We start from the raw sequence: 22,608 nt of genomic DNA, 5'->3' as shown, positions 1-22,608 counted from the left end.
ATTCATCTGTTTTAATTTATTTGAAATAAATGGAATCAATTCTTCACATTTTTTTTATTTTTAAGGCTTATGAGCTAAATATTCAATATAACGCCCTTTCAAAATGTTAGTCTTGATAAAAAAAATAAAAATATTGTTTTCGAAAAGATCGGATATTTCACGAATGTTTCATATTTTAACATTGAAAATCGGACCATTAGTTGCTGAGATATCGACATTAGAACGTGGTCGGTTGTTTGGGTGAGACTTGGAAACCTTTCCTGTTTCTTTTTCTATAAGCCTGCTGTATCTTAGCCACCAGAGGTTCAATCTTGAATGTCTCTTAGAAAATTATATAGCAAATTTTCTGTTTTTTTTTCAAAAATAATATAAATAATAATAGATGGTCACTCATGGTCACTATTTTTAAAAATCACAAATTCAATTTTACATAAATTTTACATAAAATCAGGTCAAAATATTTTTTGTATGAAATTTCGATTTTTTCCAAAAATCACTATTTTTTCCAAAAATCACTATTTAAAAAAAAATCGAAAAAATCGTAACTCGGCGGCAGATTATTTGACCATATTTCTCTATGGCTCAAAAAATGCGGATTTTTGTCCCCTAAAACATATAAAAAAATCCTGAAAATAAAAAAAAATACTTATTTTCAGGGGCGCCGACTAGTCCAAAATGTTGGGGGGGCACGGTTGTTTTCCGAAATCGATAGGTAAGAGTGGCGTTTAGATGTTAATGTTTCTTGTATATCACGAATTTTGATAATTTTATTACGATGTGATACGATTTTTTTTCATCCGGAATTTTTTTGTTTTTTTTGAAAATAATAATTTATTAAAACGTGATTGAGAATGTTAATTAGGGGGATTTTTTTATATGTGTGAAAGGCGAATTCCTTCTCATAGGCATATTGTCACTTATTTTCTAGAAGTAACAGTCAATAAAAAAAATAATCATATATTTAGAAATTCAACAATACAAATACTCTAAAAATAAAAATAAAAGTAAAAAGCCAAAATTTAGATCTTCAGAAATAAAAAAAAAATACACATTTAAAAAAACATCCATTTTTCAAATCTGCAATTTAGAAAAAAAAAAACACACAAAATTCAATATTCCAACATAAAAAAATAATAGTATAAAAAATGTAGGGTTAAATAAGCTCATGGCTTGAAAATGTTAGGAAATCAAAAGCAGGAAATCAGAAATTCAAACAATCAGTAATTTAGAAATAACAATAAAATTCAATGTTTAAATAAATCGAAAATTTAAAAATAATGCTTTTGACAACAAATATTTTTTTAAAAATTTAAGAATTTAAGAATTTAAGAATTTAAGAATTTAAGAATTTAAGAATTTAAGAATTTATGAATTTAAGAATTTAAGAATTTAAGAATTTAAGAATTTAAGAATTTAAGAATTTAAGAATTTAAGAATTTAAGAATTTAAGAATTTAAGAATTTAAGAATTTAAGAATTTAAGAATTTAAGAATTTAAGAATTTAAGAATTTAAGAATTTAAGAATTTAAGAATTTAAGAATTTAAGAATTTAAGAATTTAAGAATTTAAGAATTTAAGAATTTAAGAATTTAAGAATTTAAGAATTTAAGAATTTAAGAATTTAAGAATTTAAGAATTTAAGAATTTAAGAATTTAAGAATTTAAGAATTTAAGAATTTAAGAATTTAAGAATTTAAGAATTTAAGAATTTAAGAATTTAAGAATTTAAGAATTTAAGAATTTAAGAATTTAAGAATTTAAGAATTTAAGAATTTAAGAATTTAAGAATTTAAGAATTTAAGAATTTAAGAATTTAAGAATTTAAGAATTTAAGAATTTAAGAATTTAAGAATTTAAGAATTTAAGAATTTAAGAATTTAAGAATTTAAGAATTTAAGAATTTAAGAATTTAAGAATTTAAGAATTTAAGAATTTAAGAATTTAAGAATTTAAGAATTTAAGAATTTAAGAATTTAAGAATTTAAGAATTTAAGAATTTAAGAATTTAAGAATTTAAGAATTTAAGAATTTAAGAATTTAAGAATTTAAGAATTTAAGAATTTAAGAATTTAAGAATTTAAGAATTTAAGAATTTAAGAATTTAAGAATTTAAGAATTTAAGAATTTAAGAATTTAAGAATTTAAGAATTTAAGAATTTAAGAATTTAAGAATTTAAGAATTTAAGAATTTAAGAATTTAAGAATTTAAGAATTTAAGAATTTAAGAATTTAAGAATTTAAGAATTTAAGAATTTAAGAATTTAAGAATTTAAGAATTTAAGAATTTAAGAATTTAAGAATTTAAGAATTTAAGAATTTAAGAATTTAAGAATTTAAGAATTTAAGAATTTAAGAATTTAAGAATTTAAGAATTTAAGAATTTAAGAATTTAAGAATTTAAGAATTTAAGAATTTAAGAATTTAAGAATTTAAGAATTTAAGAATTTAAGAATTTAAGAATTTAAGAATTTAAGAATTTAAGAATTTAAGAATTTAAGAATTTAAGAATTTAAGAATTTAAGAATTTAAGAATTTAAGAATTTAAGAATTTAAGAATTTAAGAATTTAAGAATTTAAGAATTTAAGAATTTAAGAATTTAAGAATTTAAGAATTTAAGAATTTAAGAATTTAAGAATTTAAGAATTTAAGAATTTAAGAATTTAAGAATTTAAGAATTTAAGAATTTAAGAATTTAAGAATTTAAGAATTTAAGAATTTAAGAATTTAAGAATTTAAGAATTTAAGAATTTAAGAATTTAAGAATTTAAGAATTTAAGAATTTAAGAATTTAAGAATTTAAGAATTTAAGAATTTAAGAATTTAAGAATTTAAGAATTTAAGAATTTAAGAATTTAAGAATTTAAGAATTTAAGAATTTAAGAATTTAAGAATTTAAGAATTTAAGAATTTAAGAATTTAAGAATTTAAGAATTTAAGAATTTTAGAATTTTAGAATTTTAGAATTTAAGAATTTAAGAATTTTAGAATTTTAGAATTTTAGAATTTTAGAATTTTAGAATTTTAGAATTTTAGAATTTTAGAATTTTAGAATTTTAGAATTTTAGAATTTTAGAATTTTAGAATTTTAGAATTTTAGAATTTTAGAATTTTAGAATTTTAGAATTTTAGAATTTTAGAATTGTAACCGTTGGTCACAACCCTTGACGAATTACCTCTTCAACTTCAGTAGTCCCTTCACATTTCACTACACTTTACAGTAGTGAGGGGGCTAATTTTACTAGTGTTAGCGAGGCTGAAGCCCACCAATTTCCCAGGGTGGGGATTATGTAAACGTCCAGATGACATAAGGAAATTGGTGGGAAAATGGACTCGGGAAAACCAACAAGGAGCCGATTTTGGGGAAAAATCGGCCTCTTCCAATCAGGTGTCCGAGTGGACAAGACGTGCTCCTCAGTGTGTTGGTCGTCAATTGCCGCACACAAGGCGGGACCCGGAGGTTCCGCGAGCGCGCGTCCATCTCGGTTTGGTCGGCCTGGGCATCGTAAGTCCAGTATGGCATTTGCCCACGTCTAACCGTAATAGGACCACCCCCGTCGTCTGGCGCCTCCCCGCGCCATCAACGCCAAGGACGACTACCCTCAGGCCGCTGGCCTTAAACGCTAAGGAGGGCCTCTCTCGGCGAGCCCAAATCGGTGGACTCCGGGGCTTGCCGATTCGACAAGGAGAGAAGACACCTGCCCGTTACGAAGCCAGCAACGCCTGCTGGTCGTCCATCCACATCCGGCACGGAAGCCGAAGCCGAAAACGGCCCGAAGGCCACAGTACGAAGCTGCGTCCGGCGACGAAGACCGGAGATCGCAGCTGGGGAACAACCGCCATCGCCGAAGCCAGCAAGCCCAGGACCCCCCCCCCCCCCAACCGTGGGACGGAACGAAGCCGCAGAGTGGTAGCGCCGAAGCTCCTCTGCCGGCGAACATCTGGCGAGATCCAGCTGAGCTGCATGGTAAGGTTGCCCCTGAACTACCCACACCAAACACCCCCACACCCACATTCACACCATCCCGCAATAAAGTGCTGTTGTTGAAGACGAAAATCGTAGTGTTTTTCTGTTTGTTCACCGTCTCCCTTGAATCACCCAGTAGCTTGCCGACCCTGGGACTACCCGGTCCGAGTCATGCTCTACGCTGTGCAAAGCGAATACTTTCAGAATTTTAGAATTTTAGAATTTTAGAATTTTAGAATTTTAGAATTTTAGAATTTTAGAATTTTAGAATTTTAGAATTTTAGAATTTTAGAATTTTAGAATTTTAGAATTTTAGAATTTTAGAATTTTAGAATTTTAGAATTTTAGAATTTTAGAATTTTAGAATTTTAGAATTTTAGAATTTTAGAATTTTAGAATTTTAGAATTTTAGAATTTTAGAATTTTAGAATTTTAGAATTTTAGAATTTTAGAATTTTAGAATTTTAGAATTTTAGAATTTTAGAATTTTAGAATTTTAGAATTTTAGAATTTTAGAATTTTAGAATTTTAGAATTTTAGAATTTTAGAATTTTAGAATTTTAGAATTTTAGAATTTTAGAATTTTAGAATTTTAGAATTTTAGAATTTTAGAATTTTAGAATTTTAGAATTATAGAACCTTAGAATTTAAGAATTTTAGAATGTTGCGTTTGAAAACTTGATGATTGTTTTCGCAAGAGTTTGCGTAAGTTTGATTGTAGATGAAGTGCTATGGGAAAAGTACATTGGTTTTGTTTTTGGAACAACATGCACAGATAGAAATCTTATGAGCAAATCCGTAAAATCTATGTTGACGACATCTCTCAAATCATTCACCGATGCCTCTGTGCTCTTGTTCTAAGCTTACTGATTTTCCTAGAGAGCACATTGGTATAGATAAAACGTTGTCGATTTAGAAAAAAGCATCTAAATCCAGAAAATTGTAAACGATTTCTTTCAAAACTTACAAGAATTCTATCCGTGTGTACAAACAATGTTCCATTTAAGTTTTAGATATTATTTTCAATTATTACCTTTTTTATATATTTGATATAAGAATATTTTTCTTCCAAAATTTCAGGGGGGGCACAATGTATGGGCTGCCCCCCCAGCCAAATTTTAGGGGGGGCAAAAAGTACCGTGCCCCCCCAGAGTCGGCGCCCCTGCTTATTTTAGAAAATTGAGTTTTGGTGAAAAAAAGTTAATTAACTTTCGGGAAGTCGCGTGTTTTCGCCTTTCTTACAAGTGCCCTTACAAACTGTGTACAAAGTACACGTACGTGACCTCCGGTGGGTTAAAAATCGGCAAATTTATTTTTCCGTGTACCTACTTTTTTCTCAATAGTCCTCAACAATTTCTACAACTTTGCCCAAGACACCAAATTGATCAGAAAATTCACTCAAAAGTTACAGCTGTTTGAATTTAATTTTTACGTTCCATTTTTGTATGGACAGCTGCCAAAATTGTAAGGAGACTTGTATGACACAAAAATAGCTTCTTTGGTCATAGGGAAGGCGCCCACAAAGTTTGTGCCAAATCAAAAAATACAAATTAAATCATTTTCCGGTTTAAATAGAGAACTGCTCTTATGTTAAATCCTCGAATAGGATTGTGCAAGAAGAATTTGTTTTGTTTGTGAAAAAATGAAAACATATTTTAAAAATTTTAGGTAAATTCAAAATTTAAATTTATTTTTATTATTTAAAACATTTAGTTGTTTCAAGTAAACAAACACATGAAGTTAGATTTTCAACGAAAAACAAAAAAGATTAACTATTTTGTTTAAGAGCTGAAACCAGTATGACTTGTTCTAGAAAAGATATTTGTCATGAAAAAAATAATTTCTGAATGTTTTTTTTAAGTGTCAAGTCAATCTTAATCACACTGTCTCAAACTGGTCACAAAAGCAAGTTTTAAAGAATTTTCATGAGAGAGTATGGATTCATTTTAATCACTGTCCAAACACTTTGAAAAAATAAATAATTTTCTTTTCTGTTTGATTTATTGTACACTTCGAATGACAGCTAAAAAAAATTAAAAATATTCATTTTCCTGACATTGTATGAATTTTTACATGCAGTTAAGCTATTTATTGATCCTGACACTTATTTTAACCATTGAAGTCGTTGTCATATTCCTCCCTCAGGCATTTTTTTGAAATTTGCAAAAAATGGCATTTTGGGCGCCCTGGGGCCTCCTGAGGGGGCGCTATATCTTTTTCATGAAGGCGCAGCACAAATCGGCAACTTGGCAAATTTGCAAAATGCAAAGTTTCTCTTGGGCCCTGCTGAGGGCGCCAAATTGTTTAAGGAGGGCGACATTATTTGTAAAGAACTTGTTAGTCGACGACTAACCTCGACTAACCTACAGCTCAGCCCTGCATATTCTATTGTGATGCAAAATATTCATCAACAACAAGAACAGAATAACCTTTAAAAAATCCCGTTTCCCGGGATCTTTGTATCCCCGGGAAATTGGACGCTCTGATTCACATAATTTTCCATACAAAATGGTATGTGAAAATTCAAAAATATGAATTTGTTGATCGATTTCTTGCCTTCGGTAAAGTTATAAATATGGAGAGGTCAACAGAAAAAAAAAGATGCAAGGAAAATGCTAATATTTGAATTACTTTTTATCACAGAAAACTGATATTTAAACACACTTTTTTTTAATATTTTTTTTCAGGGGACATAAAATGCCACCTATTCAGAAAATTCAAGAATAAGCAAAAACCATCAACGGCACAATTAAAGCACAATTTAAACATTATTTTTCATACAAATCGGATAGAATTAAAACTATTTTTGACTTAATTTTTAAATGTATAATCTTATTTTAAATCAAAAAGTTAAAGTATGTGTAATATTATTTTAAATCAAAAAGCTAAAGTAAATTTAGATAAAATGGTCTATTTTGAATAGTGATTTTTTGAAAATCAATTTTCAGTGCTTATATAATTTTTTTCGGTGTAGTCCTCAAATTTGCTAGTGAAACCAAATCAATAAAAAAACTCCTTCGAAACTCACATATTTTTGAATTTTTAAAATACAATTTTTGTATGGATAGCTGCTAAATTTGTATGGAAATTATGTGGAAAAACAGATGATGCAAAATAGTTTCTTTAGGTATACGGAAGGCACAAAAAAATAAATAAAAAATAATGTTTGAAAAAGCCTAATTTCGTAGAGAATTGACAAATAGGCATGACTGAAGATGTTTAACTGTATATTTTTCAATTGTTTTAGGTTTACAAAAACAAAAAAAAAACAAATATTTTAGTATGAATACAAAGAGACGAGTTGCATCTTTTAATTCCGCTATATATATATAGCGGAATTAAAAGGAACAACTCGTCTCTTTGTATTCATAGTAATGCATTCTGCTAAAACGCTCAACCAAACCACAAATATTTTAGTTTTATGCTTTATTTCATTTAGTTGTTAATGTTCCTTTATGGTTTTTGTTCCTTGTACGTTTCAAAAGTTAAGAGGGAGCAAAGAAATATAAAAAAATAAACAGCATGATTTCAAAATTTTATAAAAAAAAGTCTTGTAAAATGCCTTTTTTTTTATCAACATCTCAACTTTTCTAAAAATCTATGTTTAGACAATTTGCGACTTAACGGTGCATATCAATCCGAGCTTTTTCCACTAAGATTTTTGTTACATACATTTTAGTATCTTCAAAATGACGGGCACTATTTTTTTCATCGCTCAAGGTATTATCTACAAAACATTTTACAACAAAATTCGACTATTTTTACAGTATTGTTGCAGGATGCTTTTCTCTTCTGGAATCGATTGCTTAGTAAATGATAGGTAGTGTATCATCACAAGCTGGACCTTACCACGACACCTAGGGAAGGCGACCTATGGAATGTTAACATTAGAATTAAAATTTTGACATTAAGTTAAGAAATAGCCAGTGAATCTGCTTTGTAATTGCGGCCCCGATACTTTTCATGGGTCATGGGAAAAATTTACTTTTTTTTATCCCAATGACCTATGAATATGACCGCCATATATATTATAAAAATAATTGAAGTGGTTCAAACAAATCTTGGTAATATCTCTAAAAAAATTCAAATTTTAAAAATACAACCGCATAAAAAAATATTCCATGCTTAAGTTGGAATTGTTTTTTTTTTGAATACCGTCGGCGGGTTTTATAACTGTGTTTCCAACAATTGTCAAATCCCGGAGCAATTAGTGCGTGATCCAAATCACTCTACTTCTTAGATACCGAAGAAGCACGACTCTGGTATCTCAACAAGGGAACGTGCGACACCCCTTGCAGTTAAATTACTGTCAAAAAACCGAGGTTTAGTTCTGCCTTTTTCCTCTTCCAATTTCGAACTCAGCTGGTATACATCACAATTTTTATTGCACTATTTCTCCACCACCGTGTCGCGTCGCGTCTAATCCACTTAGTTTCGGCACACGCGGCGCGACCGATTAGTTTTGTTGGTTTGTTGCAATTTTTAATTCATGTGCTAATTTAAGTCAATGTGGAACGAGATGCCGTTTTGCGTTTTTTTTCTGATTATGATCTCACGCGTATATTGAGTGCACTTAGTTTTATTTTATTTATTTTTTGCTGTATTTGCAAATAAAATTGCTCACTGAGTTCACTCGAAAGTAATTTGACCTTTCTTTTCTGGGTGGTTGGCGGCAAACATCAAGTAGCTTTCAAAAAAAGTCAGTTATGCTCAGTTTACTAATCGCGTGCCCTTTTCGATGGTGTTACACTTTGACTGTAAGTTGTTGTTTTCCGATTCGGTCACTGCTGATTATGCTTATTAACCGATAACCTTTGCACTTTCCTGTGTATTTTTTTGTTCTTTTTATTCCGTTTTTTGTCTTGTTCCAACCACTTTCTTCTGGTGGCACGACAAGTAGTGATGGGTGAGAGAGCGCGCGACTAAACTTGTTCCGACCCGGCCCGATGTCAAACAGTGACTAAAGCGAATGTTCCCTTATTTTTCCCTAAAGGTATTTTTTTCCTCGGATGAAAGTTTGTACTTGTGCACTTGCGAGCGAAGCTTATTGTTCCGAGCTTCTGCTGTTTGACGGCACTTTACTTGATTCTCTCTGGCTGGCTTTCGACGAACGAACCCGGTGCTGATGGTACTAGCGAGTAATTGATGCTTTGTAGTGCTTCCACACAATATTATAACTCACACACACTGTATAGGAGCGCGGCAGCTCGTCCACCCGCGAACTTTGTGTAAAATTAGCAAAACGAAAGTACAAGTGACTACTGGCCTTAAGCTGCTTCCGATGGCACTGCCGATGGGACTGGATGTGGGCGTTTACAGCTGATTTTTAGGGTTTACTACAAAGTAGTTTTTTATACTGGCATCCAAAAATCAATATATTTTGAAAAATACAAAAAAAAAGATGAAAATTTCAATACTTACGGATCAAATTCCGTCAAATGTGAACGAATGTGAAAACGTATGTTGTTTTTTTAAATTGATGTCCTTTTTAACTTAAAAATTGGAAACAATGATGGTTTTTTTTTGCATTTTTATCAAATAGTGCTTAGTCTCTTGACGAATTTTGGGATCACAGATAAAAAAACATAAAACTTTAGGAATATATTTAAATTTTTTCCTAAAATATTTGGAACTTTTTTCCAGAACAGAATATTTAGAGTATTTTTTGATGATGATGATGATGGTCCCACCTCTTACCCCTACAAAGGTTTGAGCTGGACGAGTTATCGTTTTGATAATATGGGTTAACATTAAAATCAGTTATGAAAAAACGAGCTGATTTTCTAAGCAAATATAAATTAGCCTTTCAATTAACTCTGTCATTACAGTTTACTTTCGTAGATTACTAGTTGGTAGGCCTGTAACTGTATCAGCTTCAAGGAATCGCATTTGGTACTAACTACTGTTCGGAACACATATAGTTTTACTTGTATCTATCTGAACTGGGTTGCTACTAAGTGCCAAGCTTACAGCGACATTGCCCGAAATCGCACCCTACTGTTTTACCTGACAGAGTGTACGTAACGAGTTTTGCCTGAAGACTTGTACTTTTCGAAACCCTATCTTTCGACCGCCAAAACCTACTAAACTAGTTTTCCCTATAGCCTTCCGAGCTCTCCTGTCTTCAGAGCAACTACCAATTTTTATCATACATAGTAAAAAAAAAACATTTACTTTCATCATCGTCAACTTAAGAGGCACATTATATTTGCATATCGCGCGCGATTCTCAAACCTTTGTAGACTTCTCATTTTTTTTTAACTCTAATTTAAACATTTCAAAAAACAAAAAAAAATCCATCATCATCATGTGGTCATACAGAGCAATTTACTTGTGCATTCGTTTTAGAATTCCGTCAATATATAATTATATGAAGTCAAACTTAAAATACTAATTTAATGTGCGAGCAACACCGTCTTTTGAACTCTGCTATTGTCGTTGATTGTTTAATCTGGCGGGGCATCGAATTGAAAATATTTACACCTTTATAAAACAAGGAATTTTGAGCAGCCCCAAATAAAAAATTTGGAGTGCGAGGCTCACCTGCACTTCTTGTAAAATGATCATGAATATCACTACCCCTTAAAATTCGATCACACAAATATCTAGGCAGCAAACCATTTATAAGCTTATACACAAAAATCATAGTAGAAAAAATTATTCTTTGCTTCACAGACAGCCATTGCAGGGCATCTAGCATGAACAAATGTGAAGTGAATCTGTTACATTTTAAAATTAATCGCATTATTTTATTTTGCAATCGTTGAAGCCTAGATACTTGTGTTTCATTTGCCAAAAATAATATCGATGAACAAAAGTCCAGGTGTGGTGAGATTATAGATTTGTAAAGCTGAATCTTACTCTGAAGGTTAAGTTCATTTCTTAGACGACACATAATTCCATACTTTTTTGCTATCTTTTTAATTATGTTTTCAATATGTATGTTAAATTTCAAGTTTTCATCAATGGTAACCCCTAAATATTTTATTGAATTAACCCGGTCAACTTGTTCTCCATCAATTAAAATTTGCACATTCTCAAGGTTTTGATGTCGCGGTGAAATAATCATGTATTTAGTTTTATTTATGTTCAATTTCAACTGTTTAAATTTTAGCCATTTCGAAAGTGCATCTAAGTCTTCATTCAAGTGCAATATAGCGTCAGTTGGATTTTTAGCAGCAACAAAAATAACAGTGTCATCCGCAAAAAGATTGATATCACAGTGTTTCAAAATTAATTTCATGTCGTTAATGTACATTATGAACAATATGGGCCCTAAGACACTTCCCTGAGGAACACCGAGGTTGTTTTCCCTGGATTCTGAAATAGTTTCATTAAAAATAGTACGCTGAGTTCTAAAATTCAAATAGTTATCAAACCATTTGAAAACTGAACCCTCAACACCAAAATGCTGGAGTGTCTGTAATAATAATGGCCTGGATATAGTTTCAAATGCACGTTTTAAATCTAAAAATACTGCCAAAGTAGAAATTCTGTTTTCGAAAAATTCTTTCCATTTTGCTAAAACTAAATTCAACGCAGTTTCACAAGAATGACCTTCTCGGTATCCGGACTGTTCTGGGATTAATAATTTATTTTCTTTCAAGTATTCAAGTAACTGAGATTTCACGACAAGTTCTAAAATTTTCTCCAGCGTATGAAGCATATTGATAGGGCGAAACTCCTCAGCATTTTTTGTACCAACGACTTTCTGAATCGGAACAACTAAAGATTCTTTCCAGACTGTTGGAACTTGACCCGACAAAAGGGATTCATTTATAATTTCAAGCAAAGTGTGACCAATGACATGAAAACAATCTCTCAAAATTTTTGAATTTACGTTATCAATTCCTGATGAGTTTCCTAAATCAAAACAAATCTTTTTAAGTTGAACATACGTTATAGGATTGAAAACTTCCAGTTTACAGTTTCTATTTAACAAATTTCTGATTTCAACAGGTTCTTCTGTTCTATCTATACTTTCATTAATTTTAACAACACTGTCAATAAAATAATTATTAAATTCACTAGCAATAGCATCATCGGAACATTCTTCAATAGCTCCAAAAAGAATGGTTCTTGGAAGGCTATCTTTTGATTTCATTAATTTTTTCAATATTTTCCATAATTCTTTGCTATTATTTTTATTTTGTTCTATCTTTCTTTGAATATCTGTACTTCTGGTTGTTTTTAAACTTCTGGTATATTTGTTTCTTGCAATTTTGTATTTATTCCAATGTCTAGGATTATTCGTTTGACAAAATTTCTTGTAAAGTTGATCTCGTTTCTGTTTTAATCTTAAAAGTTCACCATTATACCAACTGTTTGAATCTTTCATATTTTTGTACTCCGTAGTTACTAATTCATTTGTACAATTTTTCAAGGTATTTGTCAAAATTTGTGTTTTTAAGTTGAGTTCTCCTGTTAAAGTTCTTAAATTAACTTGTCTCTCTAAAAGATCACAGAAAACTGAAGGTGTATATTTTTGCCAAGACTTAATTTTGATCCGATCATTCGATGATTCCAAATTAAAATTAGAAATTGTAATAACCAATGTTTCGTGGTCTGTTATTTTCCAATCACTTTGAGCGACAGCTTTAACATTATCGATGTTAGAGAAAACACAGTCAATTAACGTTCTACTGTTTTTAGAAATTCTTGTAAAATCAGTTACTTTTTGTGTTAGACCTAAATAGTCTGTAAGACTTTTTAGATGTGCAGAATTATGTTCATCAAGCCAATTAATGTTGAAATCGCCAGTTATTAGGTTTAATATACTCATATCTATAAAATTTTCTAGCCAATTTTCTAAAATTTGGATGAACCGCTGGTCACTAGAGCTTGGCGAGTGATACACAACTCCATATTTACCCGTCTTCATGCCTTTTTCAACAGTAATTCCCAAAAACCAGTTATTTTTCGAAAACTCGTTCAAACAAACTTTAATTTGAATAGACTCTTTAAAATAAATAGCAACTCCTCCGGTGTGCCTAGAGTGTGACAAACAAAAAACAACCTTATTTTTTATGTTTTTATTTTTCTTGAAATTTGAAATTCGAAGGAGAGTTCATCGAGTTAGCAATAAGATCATCGATGTATGCAGGCAATATTGAGTTAGTGAAGATTGACAACTACCCCATCTTTATTTATGTTGCTGTCAAATGACAACTTTTGACAAATTCCAAGTATTTGTACAATCTTTCGCTCCGCCTTACAGTGATTTTTAGCAGATAGCAGCCAAGGTTGTTAACGATAAAATTATCTAGGTGCGATAACGATAACGATAGTTCTATCGTTAACGATAATCTATCGTTATTGTTATTCCGATAATTCTACCAGCGATAATTTTATCTGCGATAACGGACGATAGCTTATATTTAATATATTTCTAAAATTGACCAAATCCAATCAAATTATGTTGAATTTTGAAGCATCCTTTCAGAAAATATGTTTTTGATAATATGGTAAGTTTCAAAGTATAAATACTAAAAAAATCACAAAATACCGTATTTTCTCGAAAATACTATTTTTTTTATAATTCGCAATATGGGTATCAAACGATTTGAAATTTTGCATGCATTTTTACTGTTTTAGAGTTTTTTGAATGAAATACTAAAATTTTCACAAATACCGTATTTTCTCGAAAATACTATTTTTTTATAATTCGCAATATGGGTATCAAACGATTCGAAATTTTGCATGCATTGTTACTGTTTTAGAGTTTTTTAATGAAATATTTAAATTAAAAAAAACGTATTTTCAATACTAAAATTTATATAATTCGCAATATGGGTATCAAACGATTCAAAATTTTGTCTGCCTTTTCACTGTTTTAGAGTTTTTTGAATGGAATACTATTTTTTTACAAAATACCGTATTTTCTCGAAAATACTGAATTTCTATAATTCGCAATCCAGGTATCAAAATATTCGAAATTTTGCATGCATTCTCACTGTTTTTTGAACAAAACTTTACCTGCATTTTCACTGTTTTAGAGTTTTTTGAATGTAATACTAAAAAAAACTCTAAAACAGTGAAAATGCATGCAAAATTTCAAATCGTTTGATACCCATATTGCGAATTATAAAAATTTGAGTATTTTCGAGAAAATACGGTATTTTGTGAAAATTTAAGTATTTCATTCAAAAAACTCTAAAACAGTGAAAATGCATGCAAAATTTCGAATCGTTTGATACCCATATTAAAAATTTAAAAAAATTGAATATTTTCGAGAAAATACGGTATTTTGTGAAAAATTTAGTATTTCATGCAAAAAACATTAAAACAGTGAAAATGCAGGTAATGTGTCACTTCGTTTGATACCCATATTGCAAATTATGCCGACGATAACGATAACCACTATCGTTATCGTTAGACGATAATATTATCGACGATAATTCTATCGATTAACAATCTTGATGCAGCCTGGATTTCAGCATACTTTTTCAATTTAGGTTGCTTAGGAATTGATATTTAACAGCAATTCTACCAGAAAAGATTCTTATAAACTCCACGATCATTACCCATCTCCATGCACTGCACACCAAGTGACAAGAAAAGGAAATTTGGAAGACTGGAAATGTTGCTGCTCCACTTTTTTAAGGGGATAAGAGAAATTCTTCACGGTATCTCTAAATAAGTTTAAGTATTTGTGCAATCTTGTTACAGTCCACAAATGAATAAAACAGTTTAAGTTGTCAAAATGCTTTCAAGTTTCCATTAAGTGTGACCTAGAATTTTGAATCCACCAACTCCTCAAAATTTTTCGTATTGTTTTGCTTTTAACGTTTGTCTGTTTTTCTAAGTCGATTGACCAGTCAGTTTGGACCAAACAAATACTGTATTAGAAATAGTATATTAAAATCCATATTTTAGATTATCTCGATTTAAAACCAGCAAATAAGCGTTTGAACAAAAAAACAGTAATTTCCATTGTTTAATGAAAATGCAAAAGAAAAGGAGAAAGGGCTTAAAACCCTTTAAAAAAATTTTTAATCCGTTGAACAATCATCACTACATCCATTAGTGAACTTCCGTATCCGTCAAAGTGTTTGATAATCTCTGTTAATACAGGAAAAAAAAAAATTAAAATTGATGTGATGAGTTTCCGACCATTTCAATTGACTGTTGAATTTCTGATTGATGAAATTTAAAAGAGATTTACTTCTGTTTGTCTGTAAAAATTTTAAAATACCTTAAATAACAAAAAAAAAATGTTTTGAAAGAATGTAATAGTATTATTTTTTAAAAACACCTGACAAACCTTCTAAAGAATTGATTGTGGTTTGGTTACCATTAACCTCTGCCCTTTTAGCTAAACGAAGTCTTTTCTTCAACCACAGTAGCAAGGTGTCATTGAACTAAACGGTCCTAATAGAAGACACCAAATAGACAGTCTCATAAGGAGGTTTATCAGCCAGCCCACAGAGGTGCCTGTAATTTGATAACGCACAGCTTGCACTATTGCATATTGCACTTACCTTAGCTGTCTTTGCCCCATGTCTAGGATGGCCGTTGAACCGCAACTCTCCGGGGAGGGTTCAAGTACTACCTCAAAAGTGCACTTGCACCACCGCGCTGCTGTGTGAAAATTGAGACTAATTCTCTTTTGGAGTGCATCCCCATATTAGCTGCACGTTTTGTTCCATCAAGTCTTGCACTTTTCAAAAGAAGTAGTGCTTCGAAGCCACTCGAAAGTCTCTTGAAGCAAATGTGGATATCGTGCTAACCGTTATCATTTTTATGGCACAAGCTCAAAACAGATTAAAGATTAAACCGATTTAGAGTGCCATCAGTTAGTTTGCACCACTTCAGACACAAAAGTATCGATTGACCGGCTTGTTGTAATACCTGTCACAGTTGTGCACATCAATCGAGCTGCGAATTAAGGCTGATTTAGGGCTCACCCCACCTGGAATTCGTGCGTGGGTGGGGCGAGAGCCGAAATTTCTGGGGTTTCGTTAGTGGTTATTGGAGCAGCAAGTCTTCCCAGGTCTCCCTTAGGGAGTTGGATTTGGCCGTGTGTGGTGTATATGGAAATTCGATAGGGATCGTGCCGGGGATTACGAGCCAGAGTGCGGGGTGGCCACCTCTGCCTCAACGAAAGGTTCAGTAATTTATTGCTTCGATGCTAATTAGAGTGCAGGGTGCAATTTTCGTACAGCCGTTTCAATTCGGATTTGCTTTCGTTGGTATGGCTTTATTTTTGGAATCCGGAAGGATAAGCTCTATCTGGATTGCTTAGAAAAGAATGGCATTGTTGGCTTGAAGTATTGTTTGATTTTACGTTAAAATGTTACTTAGGGGGTTAAAAAAATAAATAGGCAAAAAATGCCAAAAAATTATAATCTTTCTTCTTTTTGAGCTCCAAAAATGCCCACAACAAAACTTTTCTTTTAAGTTTAGTCCTGAATTGCTACGCTAAAAAAAAACTTATTTTTGAAGGGTTGCTATGATGTTTCCTCTATTTTTTGTCGTAGGCGTAGATGGCGCATAAAATTGTGGTATCTTCGACAAGTTGCTTAAATTGGCAAGCCCAACAAGTTTCTAAAAGATAAAATAACATCCCAAAAATATTCCTGGAAAGTTAGATTTTCAGAATCATCCCAATCGTGAACCACCCTAATTTTCAACCAAACCAATAAGTTGCCCCTTTCCATTTGCAACAACTCTTCTGAAGACACCAAAGCTCCAAATCATCAGCATTTTTCGGAAAATCCATTTTCCACTTAATTTTGCCATCTGGAACAAAGTGCAGTGTTGTCAGATCTTCATAATTTAGAACTCATCAAATTGATTTTTCAAATACATAGGTATTCAATGATAGTCAAGAAGAAATTCGGAAATAATTTTTATTCTAATTTACAATTTTCAACCTTTGAAAGCTACATAAATTCCACTGAAGTAATAATAAATAATGGCAGTGATGCCAGATCTAAATTTTTTCATAAAATAGGTTTTTTTAAACCCAAAATTGTATTTCCGGAAGCGATTTTTATTCGAATTATCAACTTCCAGCTTTAAAAGTTTCAATTTCCATTTAAGTTCTCATAACTTTTGCCAGTGCTGCCAGACCTTAAATATCTATCCTTCATTACCTTTTGTGTTGTCTGCTTGTGTTAACGTATTACTTACCTCTTAATTTTTATTTGATATTGTTGATCAGTTTGGAGTGGAAAGAAAAAAGTGATGGAATGCGTGTTACGTAATAAAAGAACGCTCCCTAAATAATGTTCAATAGGGCGTGATTTGACTGTAAACAAACTGCTCATCTCACTCAAGCTTAATGCAATCATTCAGTGGAGTGAGTCTGTAAGAACAGTTTGGCTCCATCCTAGATTACACCCATTTGAAAAATTACTTTGAAATTGATTGTGAATTATAAGCTAAATTCAGAATAAAGGGAAATTTTTGAAGAGGGTATTACACTACATCAATCTTGATCTATATTTTTTTTGTTGACAGCCTGCCTGTCAAACTAGTTTTTGACAAATTCGCAATTCAGATATTTGGGTGAATTGTCAAACAGAAAAAGCGTTTGTTTAAAAACAAAATTTGATGCAGTGTAATACCTCCTTAAATAAACCTCAAAAACTCCGTTCAATCGACGAAAAGGGCTGTCATCGGAAATTGTCAACGCTCCCATTAAACTGTTTTGAAACTTTATAAAATATAAATATATCATTTAAATTAATAAATTATATATATAATATATTATTATATATATTTTATTACATATATTGTTATATATATCATATTAATTATATAATAGCTATTATTTATATTATATTGTTATATTTTTATATAATATTATATATTGTATTTCCATTTAATATAATTTATATTATATATAGTAATTATATATATTATATATCTATTTTGTTATATATTTTGTATGAATTTTTTTTATAAAAATATATCATATATTTTAATATATTATATTTAAAATTTATTATTAAAAAATTATTATATTATTAATATCTATTATATATTCATTATATCCACAACAAAACAGCCTCATTAATTTAACTATCTACTCAACATCACACCAAACACAACCACCAAAACAACACATCACACACACCACAACAACACAAACACAACAAACAAAAAAACACAACACACATCAACCCAACACACAACAACAAACACACCACAAAACCACACACACACCACACAACCCAACACACACCACACACACCACAACACAACACACAAAACAACAAATCACACACAACCCCAACACACCAAACACAAACCAACAACAAACAACCCCAACACACACAAACACACAACCAACACAAACCAAAAACACAAAAACAAAAACCACCAACAACAACAACACACCACACCCACACAACACCAAACAACACACAACACACACCACCACAACCAACAAACACAACAACAACACCACAAAACAAACACCACCACCAAAACCACCACAACACACACAACAAACCACAACAAAACACACACCACACAACACAACACACACAACAAAACAACAAACCACCAACAACACACAAAACCAAAACACACAACAACACAACCACAACAACCACCACCACAACACACACCACAACACCACTCCACCAAACAACACAACAAAACCACCACACCCACAACACAACACACAATACACACACACCCACACAACAACCACCACACAAAAACCACAAAAACACAACAACAACCACTACACACCAACCACACACAACACAAAACACACACACACACCAAACAACAACAACACAACACACAACACCACAACACACAACACCACCACCCAAACACACACACCAACACCACACACAATAACAACAAAACAAACAAACACACCCCAAAACACACACAAACACCAAAAACAACCCAACACCACACACCAACCACAATAACAACCACAACACAACAAACACCCAACAACAACCCACAACAAAACACCAACAACACAACCACACCACACAACACCACAAAACACACCACAAAAAACACACCACACAAACAACACAAAACAACCAACCCACAAACAACCACCAACACAAAAAACACCAACACAACCACCACACACATACAACAACACAAACACAAAAACAACACACACCCACCAACCAACCAACACAACAAACCACACCACAACACACACACCCACCAACACAACAAAACCAAACAAAACCCACCACACACACACACACCCACAACCACAACACAACAACCACACACCACACACCAAACAAAACCAACAACACAACCAACACACACACACACACAAACACACACCACACAACCACACACCACACCACAACACAAACACACACACACAAACCACACACACACACACACAAAACACACATACAACAACACAACAACCAAACAACAAACCACAACACACAACAACAACCAACACCCACCCCCCACCCCCCACCCAACACAAACAACAAACAACAAACAAACACAAACACCACAAAACACACACAACAAACACAACACACCACACACAAACACACAACAAACACCACAACAAACACAAACACCAAACAAAACACACAAAAACCACCCACACACACAAACAACCCAACACACAACACCCAACAAAACAACAACACAAACACACCCACATCACACAAACACACCCCCACAAAAACCCAACACCCCAACAAAAACCACACCAAAAACCAAACACAACCAAACAAAAAAACCACAACCACACAAACCCACACAACACAACCACACCCACCACACACCACACCACACAAAACACAACACACACACACCACCCACACACACACACACACAACAACAAAACACCACACACAACCACACACAAACACCACAACACAACCACAACAACCAAAAACACAACACCCCACCAAAAAACACAACCAAACAACACACAACCCCACCACACCACACCACAACACAAACACACAACACAAACACACAACCAACAACAAAAACACACCAAACACAACCACAAAAAAACACACAACAACCACAAAACACACAAACACCAACAACACCACACACACCCCATACAACAACCCAAACACACAAACACACACAAAACAAAACCACAACCACACCACACCACACACACAAACCCCACCCCCACCACAAAAACACACCCCACACACCACAACACACCAACCACACCACAAAAAAACCCCCCAACACACACACAACACAACCCACCCACAACACAAAAACACACACACACACACACACAACACACACACCAAAAAACAACACCACACCACCAACACAAACACACCCCACAACCAACAACACACACCACACCACAACACAACCAAAAAACCAACACACCCACAACAAAAACACAAACACACAACAACACAACAACACCCAAACACAACACAAACACACCAACACACCACAACCAAAACAACACACACCACACAACACCACACACCACAAACACAACAACCAACACACCACACACAACACCACAACACCCAACCCAACACAACCACACACACAACACACAACCAACCAAACACACCACAAACCACAAAACAACACACACAAAAACAAAACCAAACAAACACACAAACAACCACCACAACACAACACACCCACACAACACAACACAACAAAAACAAAACAAAACACACAAAACAAACACAAAACAAACACAAAAACACCACAAAACAACCCCCAAACACACACAACACACACAACACACACACAAACCAACACCAAAACACCAACACCACAAAACACACAACCAAACCACACACAACACACACCACACACACCACAACCACCAACCCAAAACAACAAAACCAACCAACAAAACCACACACACACAACACACACAAAACACAACACACACACAAAACAAACAAACACACAAAACACACACACCACAACCCAAAAAACACCACACAAACAACAACAACAACCACCACACACACAACAACCAAAACACCAACACAACAACCCACACAAACACAACCACCAAACACCCACACACAACACACCCACCAAACACACCAAACAACAAACCACACACAACCACACCAAAACCAAACACAAAAAACAAACACAACACACACAACAACACAACACACACACCCAACAACCACACACAAACACAAACCAAACCAACCAACAAACACCACACCACCACCAACCACACAAAAACAAACCCAAAAAACACACACAAACAAACCAACACACCAACACAACACACACCACACACCACACACACACAACAACACACATCACACACACCACCCACACACACACTCACAAAACCACCAAAACAAACCCAACACCACAACAACACACCACACACCACACCACAAACACACACCACAACCACACCACCACACCCACAAAAACCAAAACCACAAACAACACAAACAACACACACCACAACACAAAAACACACCACAAAAACACAACAACAACAACACAAACAACACAACAACCACAACAACAACCACAACACCAACCAACCACAAAACAACAAACCACACAACACACACAACACAAACAAAACACACACCACACACAACACAACACACACCAACACACAAACACAACACAACACCACCACCAACACCACAAAACACACCACCCACATCCCACAACACACCAAACACACCAACAACAACAACAACCACACACCAACACACACCCCCACACACACAACAAACACACAAAAACCACCAACCAAACAAAACACACACACACCACCAAACCAACACACAACAAACAACACAACAACAACAAACACACACACACACACCACCACCAACACAACCCACCACACACAAACAAAACACAAAAACACAAACCCACAACAACACACACAAACACACACCAACACACAACAACAAACAAACACACACCACAAACAAACCAACCAACAACAAACCACACCACAACAAAACACAACACAAAACAACCCACAAACACAACACCCACAAACAACAACAAAACACAAAAAAACAACACAAACAAACACACCAACAACAACCACACCACACCCCCCACCACACCACACACAACAACACAACAATAACCAACAAAAACAACAAAACACCCAACAACCAACCAACACAACACCAACACCCCAACCCCCCACACAACCACAACAAACCAAAACCACAAAACACACAAAACACACAACCAACACAACACACAACCACACAACCCCACAAACACCAACCAAAAACAACACACAACACACCCAACAACAACAACACAAACACCCACAAACACAACAAAAACCCACACAAACACACACACAACACCAACAAACACAACAAACAAACACAAACCAACCAAAACCAAAAACAACACCACACAAACACCACAACAACACACACACACACACAAACACCACCACAACACCACAACCACACCAAAACACCCAACACAACAACACACACCAACAACACACAACACAACACAAAACACACACACACACACCACACACAACCAAACACCACACCACAACACAACCAACACACACAAACCAAAACAACCACACACACACCACACCAAAAAAACACAACCAACCAAACACACACACCAACACACACAACCCCAAAACACACACAACACCACAACACCACACAAAACCACACAACACACCAACACCACACACAACAAC

General features: G+C 33.4%; 2 protein-coding genes across 2 annotated transcripts in view; one reads left to right on the top strand and one right to left on the bottom strand.

Moving 5' to 3' along the window:
* LOC120415625 (beta-mannosidase) overlaps positions 1 to 8,913 on the bottom strand; it is a 165,835-nt gene extending 156,922 nt beyond the window's left edge. Inside the window, exon 1 of the mRNA XM_052706557.1 lies at positions 8,824 to 8,913. The gene's annotated coding sequence lies outside the window, so the exon portion shown is untranslated. The remainder of the gene's footprint in view (positions 1 to 8,823) is intronic.
* Positions 1 to 22,608, top strand: part of LOC120415631 (uncharacterized) — a 29,971-nt gene that overhangs the window by 6,891 nt on the left and 472 nt on the right. The window contains exon 3 of the mRNA XM_052707470.1: positions 3,716 to 3,965. Within this exon, the coding sequence (XP_052563430.1) occupies positions 3,716 to 3,965 (250 nt within the window). The remainder of the gene's footprint in view (positions 1 to 3,715; positions 3,966 to 22,608) is intronic.

Source organism: Culex pipiens, chromosome 1, assembly GCF_016801865.2.
Source record: "Culex pipiens pallens isolate TS chromosome 1, TS_CPP_V2, whole genome shotgun sequence".
NCBI classification, from domain to species: Eukaryota; Metazoa; Arthropoda; class Insecta; order Diptera; family Culicidae; genus Culex; species Culex pipiens.
This window is presented reverse-complemented; position numbering and strand designations above follow the sequence as displayed.